The 22,129-nt window shown below is 37.3% G+C and overlaps 1 protein-coding gene across 1 annotated transcript; it reads right to left on the reverse strand.

Annotated features, from left to right (window-relative positions):
- Nucleotides 1–7,844: 7,844 nt before the first annotated feature.
- On the reverse strand, nt 7,845–11,837 carry LOC130997334 (probable alkaline/neutral invertase F). Its single transcript, XM_057922619.1, has 4 exons — nt 11,043–11,837; nt 10,096–10,533; nt 9,300–9,858; nt 7,845–9,069 (listed from the first exon to the last, which is right to left on the reverse strand). The coding sequence occupies exons 1-4, from the start codon at nt 11,562–11,564 to the stop codon at nt 8,771–8,773; spliced, it is 1,818 nt and encodes a 605-aa protein (XP_057778602.1). The 5' UTR covers nt 11,565–11,837; the 3' UTR covers nt 7,845–8,770.
- Nucleotides 11,838–22,129: the final 10,292 nt, after the last annotated feature.

Here is a 22,129-nt window from a genome sequence, read left to right on the forward strand (position 1 = left end):
CTATTTGATCAACAAATCTCCTTCATCCGCTATTGAATTCAGAATTCCAGATGAGCTCTGGTATGGTTCTACATCCAACTATTCACATTTGAAGATTTTTGGGTGCAGAGCATACATACATGTCAGACAAGAGAAGCTTGAACCAAGGGCCTTAAAATGTGTGATGTTGGGCTACCCCAAGGGTGTGAAGGGGTACAAGTTGTGGTGCACTGAACCAGGAATGGGGAGAGTATACATCAGCAGAGATGTAGTTTTTGATGAAGCTCTCATACCTTATAAAGTAGGATCTGATCCAGAGAAAGAAAATGCAGATGGTAAAATTTTGTTGGATGAATTGTTTGATAGAAACCATGCTGATAATGAATCAGGTGGAGCAACTGAAGTCTCTCAACAAGCTGCAGATGATGAAGATGTTGGGAGCAGCTCTGATAATCTAAGCTCATACCAACTAGCAAGGGATCGAGCAAGGAGGCAGCCCAAGCCACCTCAGAGATATAACCAAGCTGAGATGGTATACTTTGCTTTGAGCATTGCAGAGGAGCTGGAGTATCAGGAGCCCAAATCCTATGCAGAGGCTATGAAGGGACCAGAGAGAGAACAATGGCTCTTAGCCATGAAGGAGGAGATGAACTCTCTTGAAAGGAATGGTACCTGGATACTGGTGTCAAAGCCACTGAACAAGAAATTAGTAAGCTGCAAATGGATCTTCAAAAAGAAGATTGAGGTTATTGGGAAGGAGCAGACCAGGTACAAAGCAAGATTGGTGGCAAGAGGTTTCACTTAAAAGGAGGGAATTGATTATAATGAAGTATTCTCACCTGTGGTTAAGCATACTTCCATCAGAGTTATGCTGTCAGTTGTAGCTCAGTTTGATATGGAGCTTGAGCAGATGGATGTTAAAACCGCATTTCTACATGGAGAGTTGGAGGAGGAGATCCATATGGTCCAGCCTGAGGGGTTTGTACATCCAGAGACAAGCAACAAGGTGTGTTTACTTCAGAAAAGCTTATATGGTCTCAAACAGAGTTCAAGGCAATGGTACAAAAGGTTTGATGAGCATATGGAGTTGATGGGATTCACAAAGTCTGCATATGATAGCTGCGTTTATTTGAAGAAAATGAATGAAGTTACTGTTGCATATTTGCTGCTATATGTAGATGACATGTTAATAGCTAGCAAAGATAAGGCTGAAATCAAGGTAATCAAAGATGGTTTGAATCAAGAGTTTGAAATGAAAGATCTTGGTGCAGCCAAAAGGATTCTTGGGATGGATATCGTGAGAGACAGGAAGGCTGGAAAGCTATGGTTATGTCAAAAAGATTACATATTGAAGATGTTAAGGAAATTCAATATGCATGAATCAAAGGCTGTTACAGTGCCCCTAGCTGTTCATCTGCAACTTTCAGATAAACAGAAACCAAAGAATGACACAGAGAGACACCAAATGATAAATATACCTTACTCAAATTTAGTGGGAAGCTTGATGTACACAATGGTCTGCACTAGGCCAGACATTGCACAAGCTATAAGTGTTATGAGCAGGTATATGGTGGATCCTGGTAGAGAGCATTGGGAAGCTCTCAAGAAGGTGCTGAGGTACTTAAAGGGCAGTGCAGACAGAGCTGTTTTGTTCCAGAGGAAGGAAGACATCAGCAAGCCTTTCTTGATGGGATACACTGACTCTGACTATGCTGCTAACACAGACAACAGGAGATCTCAGTCAGGTTACATTTTCACACTCTTTGGATCAGCTGTTAGTTGGAAATCTTCATTACAATCTGTAGTTGCATTATCAACCACTGAAGCAGAGTACATGGCTGCAACCGAAGCTGTCAAAGAAGCTGTGTGGCTCAAAGGATTAGTGCACGATTTTGGTATTGAGGAAAGTTCTGTAACTTTGAAGTGTGACAGTCAGAGTGCTTTGTATCTTATGGAACATCAAACTTTTCATGAGAGATCTAAGCACATAGATGTCAGAATGCATTTCATAAGGGATATAGTTGATCAAGGACTGGTGAAGATGGAAAAAGTTGGGACAGAGGAGAATGCAGCTGATGCGCTGACTAAGGCTTTGCCTACTGCGAAGTTTGAGCATTGTCTTAAGTTGGTAAATCTGCTGATTTGAAGTTTGATATAGAATTAAAATGTTTCGGAGAAAGAACTGGAGCCTTTGTTATTGTTGTCGATTATTAGCTTAGAAATCAGGTGGAGATTTGTTGTATATGATTTCGTAAGCTTATAATCTAGTTTGTATACTCTGGAGTTGTAAAGTTTACTCTGGTGAAGTTGCCAGAGCAGAGGAATCACTGCTGGCAGACCAGAGGAATCGGTACGCTAGAGGAATCGGTTCGTCAGAGGATTCGCTGCTGGCAGACCAGAGGAATTGGTACGCCAGAGGAATCGGTTCGTCAGAGGATTCGCTGCTGGCAGACCAGAGGACTCGGTTCGCCAGAGGAATCGGTTCGTCAGAGGAATCGGTCTTCTGCCAGAGCAGAGAGATCGCGCCGCTGGCAGAGCAGAGAGGTCGCGCTGATGCCAGAGTCAGAGCCGAGGCATATCAGAGTCAGAGTTGCCAAGGCAGAGTCAACACTCCAGAGACAGAGTCAAAGTTTCTTTTGCAGAGCTAACTGTTTTGCATAACGGTTTCTTTGATGGTTGTTTACAGCTCGTTATTTTCAAAGTTTGCTATATAATGAGCAATTGGGTGTCTAATGTAAAAAAAAAAACACCAGTCAACACTTGTAACACCTTGTAAAATTCTCAGTTCGCGAATCAATAGTAGAAGTTCCCTTTCTTGGTCCCGTGGATGTAGGGTTTCAGCCCGAACCACGTAAATCTTTTGTGTTCATCGCAATTTCTTCGTCAATTCTTAACATCTTTCATAATTGAGATCGAAGCTGGAACTCGACTTAAGAGAATCATTAAGCTTGTGCTTAGCCTGAGTTCAATTTATAGATTTAAACAAGCCTATATCTTGAGCTCGACTCGCTAAGAAGATATTGAAGGAGAAAATATTCAAGATGACTCCATGAATCTTATTACAAATTTTGATTTGGAATGACACTTAGCTTGGACTACAAACTTATCAAGTCTGTCACCTTCTTCAATAAAGTTGAGACACAACACATGATTAACCCATACTAGTATATGCAATACTAATTCTTTTATGGATGAACAAGTAATTTAAAAAAAAAATGAACAAGTAATTTATTTTTTCTTTTTATGGATGAACAAGTAATTTTAAAGATGTCCCCAAGGGGACACCAAGCGACAGTGAGGTCTCGAGTTCAAACCCCACTGCTCCCCATCCCCAACTCTCCCAAATCAAAAAAGAAGAAGAAGTAATTTTAAAGATTGTGTAACTGTAAACTCGAACATCAGTAGGGATGGCAACGGGCCGGATCTGGACCGGGTCTGGCCAATACCAGATCCAGATCCGTTTTCATATACTAGATCCAGATCCAGATCCGTGGATCTGAAAATTTTGGATCCAGATCCAGATCCGTCAGATCTGCGGGTCCACGGGTCCAGATCCATGGATCTACTATTTTTAAATTAAATTAAAAAAAATTCACAAAATCAACAACATCTAATTTCCATCATGAAAAATATAACACAAAATACTTTTATCTAATTACTTTTAGTTTTTATTCTTTTGAATATAATTTATTTATTATTTTTAATTTAGTTAATATTATTATTAAACTAAATATAAAATATAAAATATATATATAAAATAAAACGGATCCACGGGTCGGATCTGGGCCGGATCCGGATCTAATATTTCAAGATCCAGATCCATATCCGTTTTTAAAACTGAGATCCAGATCCATCGGATCCAAAAAATTGAGATCCAGATCCATGAAAACGGATCTGGATCCACGGATCTGGACCGGGTCCAAGATCTACTGCCATCCCTAAACATGAGACAGTCTCATGCATTAACCACACCCACTACTACTATTACTATATATGCAACATTATTTTACTGTTGAATCTTGATTGCTCAGTCAAAGTCAAATTGAAAGCTATGTCAATAATTCATGTACAACACTTTGATAAATTTAAAGCAACTCAAACATTGGCAATCCAACTCAAACGCAAACACAAAATCAATTGACAATAATTCACTACATTTTGAAAAATATATATTTGGGAAAAGCACATTGCATTTGAGCCAAGAGTTCTACTAAAAAAAAGGATGTAACTATCGATATTATAGTTTAAATTGAATGAACATCAATTTTGAAATATTGAATTATTGAAATGTTGAGCATTTTTATCTTTTTATTTTATTTTATTTTATTGAATTAGTGATAAACAAAAGGGTGTTTTCGTGTAATTAAATTATTTTGGCGAACATGTTTATAGAAATGATTTAGATGGTCATGAAATTAAATAAACTATACTTCAATTTGGTCGGGATACTGGGTAGTCAGTCAGAAATTACATCGGTTGTAATTACGTATTTTAATATTTATCTTTCTCTTTATCTTATTTGTAGATGGATAAATTTCCTAAAAAAATGTCATTGTGAGAAACATGGGTGAATATGAGGACTGTAACTACGTTGGTAGGGCTGCAACGGTGGTTGCAATTTTAAATGTTGATATTATTAACTTGGAATACCAAATTAACTATGTATTGCCCGAGGAATGATGATCATCTACCTACAAGGTATTTTATCTATCAAAGAGTTAGCCGGGTAGATTAAAAAATATCCAATTTGTGGGGATGAAGATATTGCACAACAATCATGTAGTGTATATATGTTGAATCACAACATATTGAATTAGGTCTTGTAGTAGAACAGTCGAGACAAAAAGTCTACGTCCCTTCGTATAAATGCCCTCGGTCTTGAGAGTATAGATATGATTCACAATCTTCACAGCAGGTTGATGAAGGGGTTGGAAGTAATTCAGAGATGTCGGTCTGAATTGGTTGGCTGATGGCAAACAATGTAAGCAAAATACTCCTTCTTGGCAAATCAATACATCACAGTCCTGGACACCTAGGATCAACAACAAATTCACGCGGGTGTCCAAGATTGACATCACACTACATTACAATTCTGGGGAGACTAGGATCAACCACAAACCGCAGCGCGTGATGAAGAGTAGTTGAACATTGCTTCGTTGTCCATGATGCCTTAGGAACACGGTGCAACCGCACATGGAGATCATCAGCTTACCCATGGATGAAGATGAGGCGGGTGAAGACGAAACCGATTCGAATGCTACTGAAGATACGAATGGTGAGCAAATAAGCCTGTCATAAATGTTGAATAGGCCTATCAATTTCATAGTCAGTCTGTCATAAACTCATGATGAGACAGAGATCATGAAGCTCAAGGTAATTGTTAACGAGCTACAACGTGAATTCGGTGTGCGCATCAAGTACGATGCCGATTTGCGGGCACGAAATCAGGAGATTGAGATGATATACGGTCAACATGATCAATTGTTTCTTATGCTGCCTAAATATCTTCACATGTTAAGGTAGGAGAACCTCGGGTCATTAGTGAAGATACATGTAGGATCCGATGGATGAATTCCATCACTTATTTATTGCCCTCGAGGCAACTATTGGGTGTTTCATATTTTCACTGGTGATCATCATCAAGGAGACACACCTGAAGGGTAAAAGTAATAGTTGATGAATTCAAAATCAACACCTAACTATAAAGCGATAAATGACCCGAGGATTTACGTGGTTCGATCGTTAGATCTACATCCACGGTGGGTTTTTGAGGTTTTCACTATACTTTTTGTGTTTACAATTTACATGGTGAGAAAATGAGTCCAAAGTCTCCTAAACTAATAATAAAATGTCCTATTTATAGCCATAAGAGTAAAACTAGAGCACTTGGGCCCATTTGACCCCTAAGGCCCATTAATTTAAATATTGGGCCTAAGCCCTTATTACATGAGTCTTGAGCTTGGAGCTGAGTCGTTGAACTGCCAAGATAATTCTCGATTGATAAGGTCAGCCCTGTCAAGTCAGCGCTACACAAAATATTTGAAATAATAGTAATAATTGTGTCAATAATAATAATATAAAAGAAAGATTTCAGTCATGTTAATTGCGTAGAGTTGATGCAGAGTTTACTCCTCATCACCACAATTAATTATCAAAAGAAAACAATTCATAATTAAATTCTAGTACGAAGCTACGATTAATTATCAAATGTCATGATTATTATAAATTATTAATCCACTATTATTATGAATTATCGAAAGAAAATAATATAAATTCCACGATTAATTATGAAGTCATGATTAATTATCATAAGAAAACAAATCATAATTAAATAAGTATGAAATCCCGATTAATTATGAATACTAAATTCATAAATTAGATCACTATCAATCAATAGAATTATAAAAATTAACAACAAATCAAGAGGTAGCCGATCGGCAATAAAATTATAAAAATTAACAAGTAATCAAGAAGTAGCCTATCAACGCTTGTAGGTAGCCGGTCGTGATTCACGATCGGCTATCACAAATTAATCATAAATCACACCATCAACTACATGCTTGAGGAGCTAATTTAGTTTAAAACAAATACGAACAATTACAAATAATATGTAATTCATGCTCAATACATCCTAAAAAATATAATGAATGCGATCATATAATTAAGACTTTAATTTTAAAACTCTAAAACATACTTTAAATTAATACTAACGTTAAATTTCCTAAAGATTCGAATAAAGAACCTGTAAAAAATAAGTCATTATAGTAGATTAAACTCGAGCTTTGACCGCGGATTGATTCTTTCTTTCTCTCTCTCACCGTGAACTAGCCGTGGGTCTTTTTGTTTTGGATGAGGTAGTCATTTGAGGATGTGGTAGGAATTTTTGGAGGTGTTAACTGTGGGCTGTGGTAGGGTATTTATTAGGTTTTTTAAAAAAAATTGGGTGGGGGCTATATGATTAAATTCAAAAGGTAAGGGAATATTAGGTAGCCATTGATTCTTTAATTGCATTGCATTGTTTTCATTAAAAAAATTGGAGGTAGCTGCTCCTTTAATTGAGGTAGTCGGCTGAACATTTGACCTAGCTGCACGACTACCTCAAATATAAGGGGCCGACAACCTCAAGATAATCACTGTTGGAATGTGAATTTTGAGTAGTTGTGCATTAAATTCAAAAAAATATATAAAACACAATCATTTTCAGTCATATAGAGTAATATATATCATAAAATTTTTGTTCAAATGTATAAGATGGTGTAAGACATTTATTTTGTAGAGGAACTTGAGAATATACTTTGCCTTTTATGGATAGATATCAATATATCATATTCACAATAACTTTGTATGCGAATATAGATTTAAGATTAAATATGTGCTTACTGCCAAAAAATATATAAACAAATATGTGCTTATCTCTCTCTAAAAAAGATTACATATGGATTAGAAATCTTTTTAGGCGTGCTACGAGAGGATCACTTTCTCACTGCAGCGGGTCCTCCAAAAACTATTCTTTTTCATGGATTCTTCTTCTAACTAGGCTTGAGGAACAATTAGTAAAGAGGGTTTCCACAATACAATTCATGAATCCTAAAAAGAAACTAGTTCCACTTTTTCCGATTAAATTTCTATAACACAAAGCGGCAAACTGAATTCGATCACAACATCCGTCCCTAATATTTCTCATGGCATATTATGTGATTGTTATTTGTTAGTAAAATAAATAACGAAGAGAGAGAGAGAAAAAATCTAAACTAAAATTGAACATGTAAGATGGTAAGGATATAGTTTTGTAGACTTTCCTTTTCCTTACTTTTTTTCACGCAGAAACCGATAGGAGAAAGAAAATTTATACAACCAACGCGACATAAAACTGAAAGTTTTACGCTACATGATCAAACCATTGTCGAATTATTACAGAGCCCAATTTTGCAGACTAATAAATAAACAACATATAGTAACGTAATTTAATTATGATACACAGGCATGTATAATTAGATGCATCAAAGAGGCATAGGAATAGTTATAGGGTAATGGAGCTTATCGATGGAAATGCGGTGGTGGGAGGAGGCTTCGGAAGGGAATTTGGTAAACATAAGGGGGCGATCGTCGGCCTCCTCGTCGACGTCGAAGTCCAGCGTTGATATGTTAATACACGAACACTTCTCCAGAGACGAGAAGAAGGCCGCAGCCACGCTCGCCCCCACCCAGCTCGCCACCTTCTCGCACTTCATCAACAAAGGATTTCTCTTCTTTTTTAGGCGATGGATATATATCAAGAGGAGTAACTCAAGGGCTAATAATATTCCGTGCCTTGTAACGGCCGGTTTTGTTTTTCAAATGCCTTAGCTGGAAAGGAAGCAAAGGCGTTTTAAGTAATTCTGAGTAAAAGCACACGGTTTGGCTAGATCAAAGCGTCACTAGAAATAAAATAAAGTCGAGAGCTGAGAATTAAATACTACTCCTACATCAAAAGCCTCAACTTGTTTATGAGTATAATCATTGAAAAGCTGGGACTGAATGCCACATGAGCTGTTTATGATCGGAGAATTAATCACACTACTTAAAAAGAACAGATCCAGCACTTGTAGCCTATTATGGAGTATATTAACAAATAGTATGAATTTACATTTTCAACTGAAGCAAGCAGTAATTAATGGAATTTCATAGTTGGTCTAATTTCCATCTTATGCAACTAAAGATTATCTTTTATTGAAGAAACATGAGAAGAGCCACATGTTTCTAGAGTTTGTACCATTTTTGAAGGCAGTGTATGATTATCTTGAGTAGCAAGCTAGTAGGTCCATGAGGCAGAGCGGGTGAGCCTTGGCTTTGCAATCTTCTTGTCCTCTTCAAGAGATATGATGAGCAGATTGGATGGGTTCTCTATCATAAGCTTTGCGACCAGATATCCTGCAATCGACCATGTTTGGTGCTTCCTCGCCTGCTTTCCAATGTACCGCCCTGTGATTCCATCATAGTATTCGGGCCATCCATCTTTTGAGAGACGTTGTTCAATCAACTCTATCGCTCTCTTAGCAATTTGAGGCCTTCCAGTCTTTATGCTTGCAGCTGTGAGTAGCCACAAAAGAACTGCAAAGAAATGCCATTCTTACACATTGAAAGAGGAACCTTACTCATACCAACCATATGCTACAGTGTAGTCATAGACTATGATACATTAAATGACAAACTGTGAATAAGAAATCAGTATGAGGAAAGCTTTGTCACCGAATATTATCTATGAAAAACAATAAATCTAATTTTCGAACAAGCAGGTAACATGCTTCAGAGGAAAACTTTTACAAAGTTCTGTTGAGTACCTGGCCAAGAACCACCATTGTGATAACTCCATCTCGTGTTCTTTGGATCACAGCCGGTTACATTCTTCCATTCATGTCCTTCAAGTGCTGGATATGCAATTTTCAGGGGCATCTCCCCAATCAAGTCTGTCCAACGCTCCTCAATCAAATCCATAACTGCTGTAGCCTGTGCTGGTGTAGCTAAACAGCTCAAAATAGCAATGCAGTTTCCAACCAAGAACCACCTAAAATCCATGCGAGCTGGGCTTACATTGCCAATGAAATACCCACCCCTCAGTGGCATGAATTCGAACACCCAGTCTGGGATGGATTCAGGAATGACATTGAATTTGTTGACAGCAGTGTGAGAATATTCCTCAGTTTTGTAGCGATATATGTTGTTCAGTTGAGTGAAGTCAAGCCAGTAGTAATTTTGCATATGGTAACTCAGAGCAGTAATCCGTTTATCAATACGCTCAATCAACTCCTTACCATCATGCTCTGGTTTAAGCAATTGTCTCGCACACCTCAGAGCAAAAAAGAAGAGTGCCTGGATCTCAATTGGATAACCATAAACCCCCTGTCCATAATGCAAGTAAAGGCTACATCAGCTCAAATGCAATAACTCACTAGCAAAATCACAAAAGCCGGCAAATATAGTCTTTGAAGATGATTTTAACTATAAATTTCAGACATCATCTACATCATATGCAGTTTAACTTCAGGGTACACCAATCAGCACACTCAAGCATCATTAAGCTACTTCAACATCAATCAAATACAAACATGGAGATAAGAGATGTAGAGAGATTTCTACCATCCGCCTGTCGATCATGCTGCATCCATCTGCACATAAGAGTGTAGGAAATGTATCAAATCCATCCGATAGACACAGGTTAAGTATTAATTTGATTCCTCTCTGGACTTCAGGTAGCTCTGAGAGAGAGTAATCGTGTGTGCATTTAGTATATGAACGCAGCAATATAATCCACCAGAACCCAGAATCCACGGGTGCAACTCTTCCAATCGCACTGCCTCCAAAGTCTGCTTGTAAAACCTCCTTCTGCCGGATAGGGTCTTGGATAACCTTGAAACTGGCAGGCATAACACCTTCTCCAAGTGTAAAGTTATCTATCCTCTTCTCCCATCCCTGGAGGTGGAGGGTCTTCAGCAGAAAATTTTTCACTATCTCTACATCAGCATCATTTCTCATCAGGCAAGCCAACCCAGAAGGAACAAAGTCTCTCACAAATACCTGCAAATATAGGAGCTGTCAGAAGTGATATAGGGAGCAATTATCTACCAAATTCAGGATCGCAGCATGAGTTGTATCAATAATTATGTGAATTAAATGACTCAACAGCATCTTAAAATTTGATGACATTTTGAATCTGTAGTAATCGGTGAACAATCTAACCTGAAACAGAGAATGACGCCAGCGTGAATCGTGGAGCATGCGATGTAGATATCAACCACCAAAGCAACATAACATTACCAACAAAAGTAATTCAAACGAAAAACATAAGGTTCATAAACTAGAGAGACATACCAAAACAATATACAGAACAGAACAAACAAAGGCCGTGAACAGTGTTAAATGTGATTGATGCTATAGATTACAACGCGGTGTTAACATACAATTGTGCATCAGAAAAGTCAAAACTCAATACGCTTTTAAAACAGGGATAATATAACGTAAGCATCGCTTAGATATTTTCAGATTTTGAATTATAAGCTTTAGTGGAAACATGTCTAAATAGCTACCTGATTGTAGTTCAAGGTCTCGCTTCCTGGATCATCATTGGCTGCAATTGTACCAACACGCTGTCCTTTGAAGTAAACGTATGATTTGCTGAGCAGTTCCCACGCCTCCTCGATCATTGACGCAGCGGAGCCATTTTCCCCGCCACCGTTTCCGATCGGCGAATCCATATGATTCTCCAGACTCATCCCCACGCTAGGCGATGGTTTCAGAACCGACGTCGTCTTACCTCCACTAGTATTAGCCACCACCTCCGACTCTCCGCTGTCTGCCGTTCCACCGTTGGAACTGCTGGGGAACACCACATTTACGCTCAATTTCACGTTGTCCTTGCGAAGTTTTCCGGTATTCTCCACCGTGTCAGCTGAGATACCGAGATCGGAGCGAGTAGTCGAAACGTCGCGGACGATATTCTTCCACGCATCGGCGACAGTTTCCGGAATTTCTGTTTCCTCCGACGGAAGGTTTCCCAGTAACAGATCGGAACGATCGGCGATGACCTCGAGAGAAGACGCCGGAGACATTATGCAGAGAGAGAAAGTTAGGAAGTATAGAGTTGTGGTAGGAGAGATAGAGTATTAGAGAGAGAGAGAGAAGAGGAAAACTGGGAGTAAACTCATGCAGAAATGATAAATCACGGAGTATTTATGAAGGGGGTGGTGATCAATGAAGTAGTTTCCTACGGTTCGGCTGGATACAGTTCTGCATGAAATGTATCAAAGACGCTTGATTATAAAAAGTTAAAATTTTAAAGGTTTTAACTTCGCATAGAGAAACAGGAGAGAAATGCAGGCGATATGACGTGTGATTTTCATTTTGGCGGTTAACGAGGAAGGAGAATTTGAGAGGCCTTCTAACACCACGCGACTGCAGTGCACTGGTATGGCTACTTTGAAAGCCTATGGTAGTGTTAGAGCCTATAATCTCATGGCACGTGTTGATCCTCTAGCAATTTCCAAATTTAAAAAGAAATGAAATAAAATAGCTAATCCATATATCTATCTATATATCATATGAAAACATAGTTTATACTTCCTCGTTCCCAATAAAAGTGACCATTTTTTCTTTTTGGTGTGTCCCATTATTTATGTCCACTTTCTAAAATAAGGAACAATTTAAATTAATTAAGATCATTAAACAACTTATTAAGTAAACCCTAACATAGTCTACTTAAGTCTATTTTTCACCATCATTTCATCTAACCCTAGCTGCCCACTCTCTTAGCTCTCTCTCTCATTGTTGTTGCCTCTGAATCTAAGGTTTTGGTTGCTCTCCCGCCGTTCAATCGTCATTGAATCGTCGTTGCCCCTCTGAATCTTGGGTTTTCACCCTCGATTCATCGTTGACCGGAGCCTTTTGCCACTTTGGGTCTAAGGTTTTAACCCATCGCGATGATGAAGAAGCAAACTTCCGATGTTCCGGCTTCACCGGAGCCCGTCGCCTCTCTGAGCGGCGTCCTGTTGTACGCACCTTTCGTCGTCGATTCTCCCTTGATTCGGCGGAGATTGTGCAGCGAGAGCTCCCCCTTTCATCCCGCTGCCTCCACTTACTCTCCGACGAAGTCGGAGCCCGTCGCCTCTCTGAGCGGCAACCTGTTGCCTCATGCTCCTCCCGCCGTGGAGTCTCCGTCGATGCGGCGGCGATTGGTGTTCGATCCGCCATTGGTTGAGAAAAAATGTCAGATCAAGGGCTCCCCCATCGCATGTGATTCTCCACTGTCACCGTGGTCCCTTGGACCGTTCGTCTCAGCCGATTTACTAGATGATGCGGACTCTGGTGGCTGGACGCAAGTCCCGGAAATGAAGGAGCAGCCTGTGATGAAGAAGAAACTTACAAGATTCCAAATCTTGAAGCAGATGTTTCCTTATTCGGTGATGTCGCAGCCCGATATAGCCAGTGATAGCGTATACCAAGTATCGTACGACTAATAAAAGAAATGGTGAAAGAAACAGAATATACATCTTGTTTTAGCAGAAGCATTTGCAAACTTTACTCATTTTCAAGAAAGATTTTAAGACCAAAACATTTCCATACTTGGTTGAAACATAAATAAGTAATTGGAGACTTAGCAAGGGTTTGAAAAGTATTCTCCCTTATGGGATATTACAGACATAAGCAAATTGAATAAAAGAGTTTCATTAGAGTTATGCAGCGAGATTCGTTACTATATGTGTGAAGACATATAGCAGGGAGTTCAGTTACTTATAGAGTCAAAGCGTATAAAGATAAATGTGAGACATAGGAAGATACGGCTAACTGACAGTTCCAATAGCCTTCACCCATCATCGCGCCAAGCAAGACCTGCACATTTAGAAATATATGCAGGGCTGAGTACCAAAAAGCACTCAGTGGACTCATGCCAGAAATAATTGCAATGTTGCTCTTAGAGCTATATGTCAACCTTGTCCATTTCAATGCATCAATAAGATAAGTGAGATTAAAAATACATGTTCATGTTTTTCTGTCATAAACTCATTTGCATCATCATAATAATATCATTAGTCTGCAGACAATGTATATATTCAAGGTATGTGCCAACTATGAGAACTCATATATCATATATATATATTAGGTGAAGAGAAGGAGACCTCCTTCAAATCACCGTGATCAGCCGACTAGAGACGGCTCACGATCACCTCTGCGCGCAAAACCTTTACTGTCATATAAATCAGTCAAAGGCCAATATCTTGCATCGTGATCATAATCATTTCTTTCATAGAGGCAACATACCACATTTCATTCTCATCAATAATAAATATGACAAGATGACAATTTTCATAATACTTCAACATGCTTCATTTTCAAAAGATTTGCATTTGAACTCATTATCATGGTAACTTGCCATAATAGAGTTAGAATAAAGTCCACCTGTCTCAAGGACGTAGAGCTCAGAGTCGTACTAACGTCGGCCGTCACTCGAACCTTTGGTGGCGCACGCAATTTAGATTGCCATGTGACAAAATAAACTCTAGTTAGAAATTAATCTAACTAATATCTAATACTTATACTTTCATCATATGCATAATCTCATCTTATAACTTCTCCACTATTTACCCAATTGGACCTCCCAAGTAATTTGATATCTTATCCAATTAAAAGACTCTCAATCCTATAGGTAAATAACACTCAAATTATTCACATAGTCATTCATACTTCAAATTAATCAATTATTCCACATAGTACATTTTTACAATTTATCTCAATAGTAAAATGACTTAAAAGTCACTCCATGAAACTTGAAATCTTTTTCCCTAGTAAGTAAATTCTAAAATATTCATGTAAGCTATGGAATATATATATATATATATATATATATATATATAAGAGTTTTTCCACTCAAATATTCTTTTCAAACCTTTAAAAGTCCAAACCAATCATTTTCTATAAGAATTGTGGCAATTAAATCTCATAAATCCTTTTCGAAAAATTCCAAAAGTTCTTAATATATATATATATATATATATATATATATATATATGCCAGTAGCATTTTCATGAAATAATATGGTGTATACCATCACCAAAACTTTAAAATTCTCAATACAATTTCAAAAGTAAGAAAAATTTTTGAACACATATACAACTTACTACTTCTGCATTGTCTCGTCTTTAAAGAATAAACTGTTTCATCTTAGAACTCTCATGGATTCGAGAATAATACCGTTGAAAACCTCTTTGAGTCTAGTTTCATTTAAAAAAAAGTAGATTGAAAAAATCCAAGTGGTTTAAGAGATATGGATGTTTTCCCACAGTCTACCAGATTCGGTAGTTTCGGATGACTGGAAGTTAAGATTTTTGAAAAATAGTAAACGTTTCCAAAATGGCTTGAAATTTGGTGTGTATCTTAATAACACAATTATCTTTCTACCATAAAAATTTGAGGGGTAGAATATTTTGGAAAGCTACTGAAAAGTGTGACTCCAGTGACTGCCCTTCCAAATTTTCGGTAGAAATTTGCAGTAGAAGTTTTATAATTTAAAAATGAAGTAAACGAAGTCCAAAAATGGCTTGAAATTTTACAAGTATGTTCAAGAAACCTCTATCTACACACTATAAAAGTTTCAAGATTTTTGGACAATGAAAACCTCATCGACTCAGTAGTACAGAAGCTTAGTGAAGAATTCTCAAATGGTTGAAAAACCAAAGCTTATATAATTTCAAAGTCTACTTCACATATATCCTCATAGATCTATAATTTTCACCAATATACTCATGCTTTTTCATACCAAGAACTCATCATGCTTCACATAACACACATAGCCCTTAAGGGTGACCAAGAAAAATATTCCACTCATGTGCATCCAACATGTAGAGGTACATAAACTTGTGAGTTAAAAGAATGCTTGAAGAAATCTATGGCTTCTTCTCCTTCTCTATTTACGAAAATCTTAAACAAGAGAGGAAGGATTATCATGCTTCAATATATACATGCTTATTCATCTTATACCTACATATACACATATCATAAGATGAGGATATGAGCTTACTTCCAACAAAATCAAAGAAGGTGGATTAGAGGATGCCTAGGGTTTTCTTGAAGATGAACACTTTTAGAAACCTTTGCTCTTGCTATATTTGGTGGAACAAGAAGAAAATGGGGTAAAGTGAAGAGGGGGAGGGACGACCGAAGCTTATGAAGAAAAAAGGGGAGCTTGTCTTGATGAGAGGTGATGGGATGGTGTGATCTTATCACATAAATGTATAATCTTGTAGGGAGCATGCTTGATGATGATCTATGGAGATTTAGGCCATAGGGAGGTGAAGGGTGAGGTATCGTGAGGTAAGAGAAGAAGGAGAGAGAGAAGAGAGAAGAAGAGAAGAGAGAAAAGAAAAGAGAGAAGAGGGAGAGATGAGAGAGATCGAGAGTTGAGGGGGAGGGAGGAGAGAGAGATAGAACATGGTTTGTGATGAATTGAGGGGAGTTGTCTACTAGATGTAGGTAAGTGTAGTACTTTAGGTTATTAGATTACTATGCATGCATGTATTAGACATGTGGTGTTTAATGTAGGAAAATAAATAAATAAATAAGAGAGATAGAGAAATTAGAGAACCGAAAATGTGAGGAAGAAATTAGGGAATTTATCTTTCATCTTGTGTGTAGGAATATGACCCATGAAAATATATATATACATGTGTGCGGAAAATATATCTCAATTATGATATTACTAATATCATAATAACAATGCATCAATAATTCATATGTGAATATTCTACCAAGTAAAATATTTATATCACATAGACATTTCAATAAAAATATAGGGCGAAGATAGGTTTCTCAATAATAGAATTTATAAGGCCCGAGAAAATAATACTGTCTCCTAATAAACTCTCAATAAATCTTATCTCATTTATTCGCCCGCGTGCATAAATACTTTCTAGATGCTATTTAAAAACTCAAATTAAGTCTGAGCTAGGGCACAAATAGCTCTAAAAAATACGGGGTGTTACAAGTGAGAAGTTTCCTTTTAGCACTTGTTCTCTGATTTTTTATGTGCTTAAAGTGGGGATTGAAGCATGCATTGTTTGTTGATGGTATAAATCTTGCTGAAATGATGAATCCTATGTGACAAATTTCTTTGATGCTTGTTTTTAATGTTGTCTAAGAAATAATTTGAAAGCAGCATTGGTTAGTTGATTGTTTTATGGTATATGACCGCCTGGTGCCTCATATATGTCGATGTATTGGGTGTGAAATAGTTTAAGGCCGTCCGATGCCTTCATAATTGTTGATGTATAGGGTGTGAAATGGTTTGAGACCGTCTGGTGCCTCATATATGTTGATGTGTTGGGTGTTTGATTGATTTATAAGGCTGCACATTTGGTTTCCTATACTACCATCATTTCCTATTAAAAAACTTGCATTCATATGAACTTGCATTTCCTTTACAAAAATTGAAGCTGCATTGCCTTTACAAAAATTGAACTACGACATGCATTGCAACCACATTTGGTTTTTACAAAAACTCCACAACCAAATTCTAAATTCCTAACTGTCCAAACTAATTTAGGATTCCTGCTTCGTGTGGGTATCCCATCTTAGCCATCAACCCTTCAACTTGATGCATTGGTGCATTCTCATTCATATATTTGAAGCACTCTTCCACTAACTCTAGTGGAACATGTAAGTTTGTAGGCAGCTCATTAGCCCTCATAAGTCCATCCTTTTTCAAATAGGGGATCTTGTATGCATTGTGCCCTCTTTGCTTCATGATTTCCACCATACAAGCTTGTAAACTCAAAAAAATCTTGTTGAGAGTATGAGGAGAGAGCTGTGCATATGATTCCTCGACTGCCTTTGTCAATTGGTCAACATTGTAGCATGCTGATTTTGTTTGGATACTTTGAATAGCTCGAAACCATCCGAAGTCATTCACATTTGTGTCGGGTGAATTTGGGGGTTGATGAACTATTCAAATTTCAAATCCATCCAAAGTGGCAGCAGCCCTAAACTCACGGTCTGAGTCATGTATATGCGGTTTGGCATTATCCTGCTGAATGTATATGACTTTGCTTACATTTTGAGGCCCCTTGGCCCTAATAATTGGCAGCATTTGATGTGTGTTTGACAATACCAACAAAAAATTCATTTTAAAACAATAACACTAAATAGCAGCCCCACAATGTATACAAACAATAGGCTCAGCTCATACCTTGTTAATGAAACTGTCTTTACCTTGTTAATGAAACTGTCTTTCATGACTTCTTTTGTCACAGACTGAATTGGCTTCGTCTCTGAAGTCCCCACTGCCCTATTTTTACTGTTTTTTTGAGTTGGTACCTTCTGTATGAATGGGAAGATACCAATCTTTCCATCAAAAAGAACTTCACCATCATCTGAAAAATGTGGCCTGCAAATGGCACACAAAAATATAACCTTTTCAATGAAGCTCTTACTCTTGCATGTCCGGTGAGGATCTCCTTCACCGGGTGTAAGGTAAAACCTATGTGCAGCCTTTGTTATGTAGAACCATTTCTCGTTAATATGCACTGTGTTGTTCATGGCCTTCAACTTTAACGCCATCATGATTTGATCAAACTCCAATGCTTCTAATGAAAACTGTAGTCGAAGCAATTTATTCGGGGCTGTCAAGTCAGACTTAATTGCGCTTGTGTGGGCTCTGATCAGCCCTTGATTAACCCACCTCCAAACTGTGTTTTTGCTTCGATTGATCCCCACGGCCAGCCTACGTATTGTCGATCATTTTTGTTGATCTAAGCTTTGTATTAGCTCTAGGTCTACATGAACTCTCTTCCTTCTAGGTGCATTTGGTTTTGCACTTGTAAGATAAATTTGCTCACCTTTGTCTTGTTGTTTATTAGCTGCAGCCCAAAGACGAGTGACGGTCCGCTTCGAGGACTTGAAGACGGTGACAGCCTCCTTCATGGCTCCACTCCTTGGCTTGCCGTTTTTCAGATTTTGTAGTAGATATTGGACGATTCGATTCATCTCTTGGTTTGACAGATTTTTGCTCACCATTGTTGGTGATTTTTTTAGAATTGTGAAGGGAATAGTTATGTATAGGAACATCCCTTATTTATAGATGAATGTAGAGGGAATTTCAAAATCTATTTTGAGTTTTGGGAGCTTGTAAAAATTGCCGCCCAAATTTGGATTTGCATTTCTATGGAAAAAAGTGCATCTGCCGCCAGAATTTTGGTAAAGTGTTGTTCCAGAATTTTTTTTTCTTTTTTTTATAGTGTAGAATTTGGTTAAGTGTTCCAAATTTAAATTAATTTAAATTTTAATTTCGATTTCCAGATTTTATTTAATCAAATTTAAAATTTGTAAATGAAAATGAATTTAAATTTACTAATGTTAAAAAATGGAAAAAGTAGTTACAAGAGGTAGTTGGGATTAGCTCACTAATAAAGTCATTAAAAAAGTGGACCACACATGATTTAATCTTAACTAGCACTTTCTTAATCTCCGTGCCCAAAAAAAAGTAGCCACTTTTATTGGGACGGAGGGAGTAGAAGTTATTTTTTCCCAACAAAATTTAAAATTACAATTTCAGCAATAATTAACAAATTTCTCTCTCTCACACACGTTCTCTCTCCCCCTCTCCCACACGTTCTACCACAATCTGTCTGAGGCAATGGTTATTTATAAAAAAATCGTTCAATCCCTCTATCAACAGTGAAGCTATAAAGTTATTCCTCTCTCAATTTTTCAAAAACCCAAGCCATTATCCATGCAAAAGAATATGGTTCTGTAGGAACCATAGTTTGACGTATGATCCATTTGCCCGTGACCCATTCCGGATGCCAAACAAGTACATACAAAAATCACAAGTGCCTATTGCAAGGGTTCGAAACTTACTCGCAAATTCGACGATCAAAGACTCCAGTGTTGATCTTCCAACTTGTTCCCACGGTAGAGCTCGACGTTGGGTGGCAACGTGCTTCAAGCCCTCTCCCTCAAAGTTGGCGTCTCCTCACTCTCACAATCTTGCTCTCACGTGTGTGATTAATTAATTAGGTTTAGGGTTGTCTTATTACTTATACTAGGTATTAGACATACCTAAATAATAAGCCCAAAACATAATTAAATCAAACCAAGCCCAAAGGCTTAAGAGAGGAGGGGACGCCCCACTTAAGGAGTTGAACCTTTATTGGGCCAAGCGGGGATCTACTAGCTTGAATAAAGTTTGGCCTCCCAGTGCTCGATTTTCTTATTCAGCCCAGAATAAAATCGAGACACAAGTATTAATTTATTCCACTAGAAAATTAATACTGAATTACCTCTTTATTCTTTAGGTGAGTCGGGGCTAGTATTAGACTTAATTAATCCCCGTGTTTAAGATATCCAATATCCATTAATTAATTAATTTCTCTGATGATCAATTAATTAATTAATTATTCGTTTAATTATAAACGACATCTCGAGTGCTACCACTTAAACTTATCATCGTATTGGAACTAATTCCACCTGCAGGGTTTAATACGATAAACTTATTAAGTTCCTCGAGAGGATATTATCATCCTGTTATTAGCAGGACACGGTTCCTTATTGCAATATAATCGCATGTCAAATAATAATTGCTATCACCCAAAGTATCGAGTATATTGAGCTTCAAGAGAACTCTCACCCATGATAAATCAAAGCAATAATCAATCTATTATTCACAGAGATTAATCCAACTAAGGTTAAGACTATTTAAGTCGCCGAGATCTTGATTCTTAATTAGTCAGAATATAAGAATTCATCTCACTGTGATCCTGTTCAATACACGAAGGTACTAGCATAAATAAATAGCCAAGACAAACTATTTATCCCTTTATGCTACAATCTAAACCAGCAACTCGCCTATAGTTGCCTCGATTGTGAACTCCATTTATATCTCAACTTTTTCCAATTATATGATCTTCTGTGATCTACAACACACCATATAATCTATAGTATGAGATAAATTGGACTATAAAAGGATTATGCAATAACAATATTTCAGATAGAAGAATCACAGTGAACAAAGGAATCAATGTATACAAGCATAAAGTCTTGCTTTCAGTATACAACCCTTCAGGTTCAACCTCTCTCCAAAACTCTGAACAACTAGAATTTAAGTCAACAATGAATTTATAGATGATTTATACCCTTTCGCTTTTTTCATTCATTGAATAAATTAAATTATGTCATTGGGGGTTAAGGCTTAGATGTCAATGCGATTGAGGTTAATATTGTTGTTTATTTGGCAGCAATGAGAAAACAGCTAGGGTGCTACTCGGCGTTATTTCACCATCGCTTGACGTTGGCTTGATGCCGGTGTATCAGTGTTATTGCCTTGAACAGTTTGTCGGTCATGGATTTCTCGACGAAGTGGACTTCCGCAAAGGTACATGGCTTTTGGTGATATTTTTTACATTTTTCTTTTTCCGTTCATTGTGCTTCTTTTGGTTTCTCTTTCTTACATATTTGACTTGACAAATCAACCTCTTTTTATTTTAAAACATTGCGAATTGATATTAGGTTCAATTCGTAATCCAAATATGATACTCTAACATTTACGTAATTACATATTTTGAATTTCTAGAGAAAAAGATAGATAAATTAGATAGTTTGAGAAATTTCACTTATTGTTTTCAATTCAAGAGGTTTCTTCAGATTCTATTGTGATTATCATCTGTTAAGTTCCCTGCAAATGTTTTGACTGAAGTTCTTGAACTTGCTTATGAGGTAAATATATAGATCCCTTATTCTGTTGAGCTATTTCCACTTCATGTGGATGGTCCCACAAGCCAACAAAATTTGACAATGGTTGTGGAGATGAAATATTGCATTTATTGCAATAGTTCCCATCATGATTTTGGAGTGAAATTGGCAGCAACAAAATAGATGCAGTCCACCTTAATTTTCGGCAATGCGGCAATTACAAGATCTACCAGTCTCCTCCTATGAGTTCATTCTACAATTGCAACTGTAGGTGACTATAGAGGAAGAAATTTGCAGCCCAAATTTCACTATAAATTGAACTCATTCTGCAGAAGAATGAGTGTACAAGAGAAGAGAATTGTGAGGCAATAAGAGAGTTTGGTGAATGCATTTTGAGAGAAAAAAAAAGTATGAGGAAAAATCATAGGATTTTTTTATCTCTCTTAAAATAGTAGCTCAGTCTTCTTATGTGTTTTCCAGTTATTAAACTTGAGATTTGTGTTTCCCCTATTTTGTGTAGGGGGAATTTTGTAAGCCTACTATATACATAGTGGAAGATTTCTAGACTACGGTCTTGTGATTTTTCCCAATTTGGGTTTTCCACGTAAATAATTCTTGTCTCATATTTTCTTATATTTTTCACCAAATATTTTTCTTGGTTTGGTCCCATTTTGTAATCCACCAAGAGGGAAAAAAATTATCTAGTTCTGTTGTGCAAGTGTCATTTATTTTGACACTCTTGAATATTTATTCACCACTTTTTCAACAAGTGGTATCAGAGCCACCTTGGTTCTGAGGTGGATTAAAAATGGAGGAATCGTCGTCGCTTGGTGGTATGTTCAAATTGAGCGGATCAAATTACTCAATTTAGAAGCCGACCATGTTGGATCTTCTCTATTGTAAGGATCTCTATTTGCCCTTACATGGAGATGATGCCAAA

The sequence above is a fragment of the Salvia miltiorrhiza genome, chromosome 8 (assembly GCF_028751815.1).
Source record: "Salvia miltiorrhiza cultivar Shanhuang (shh) chromosome 8, IMPLAD_Smil_shh, whole genome shotgun sequence".
NCBI lineage: Eukaryota > Viridiplantae > Streptophyta > Magnoliopsida > Lamiales > Lamiaceae > Salvia > Salvia miltiorrhiza.

Excerpts from the sequence above, each read along its gene's own strand:
- LOC130997334 (XM_057922619.1), bottom strand. The coding sequence starts at position 11,564 with ATGTCTCCGGCGTCTTCTCTCGAGGTCATCGCCGATCGTTCCGATCTG. Across the intron at positions 9,859-10,095 it reads GCATGATCGACAGGCGGATG|GGGGTTTATGGTTATCCAAT; the intron begins GTAGAAATCTCT and ends CATTATGGACAG. Across the intron at positions 9,070-9,299 it reads CAATGGTGGTTCTTGGCCAG|TTCTTTTGTGGCTACTCACA; the intron begins GTACTCAACAGA and ends ATTTCTTTGCAG.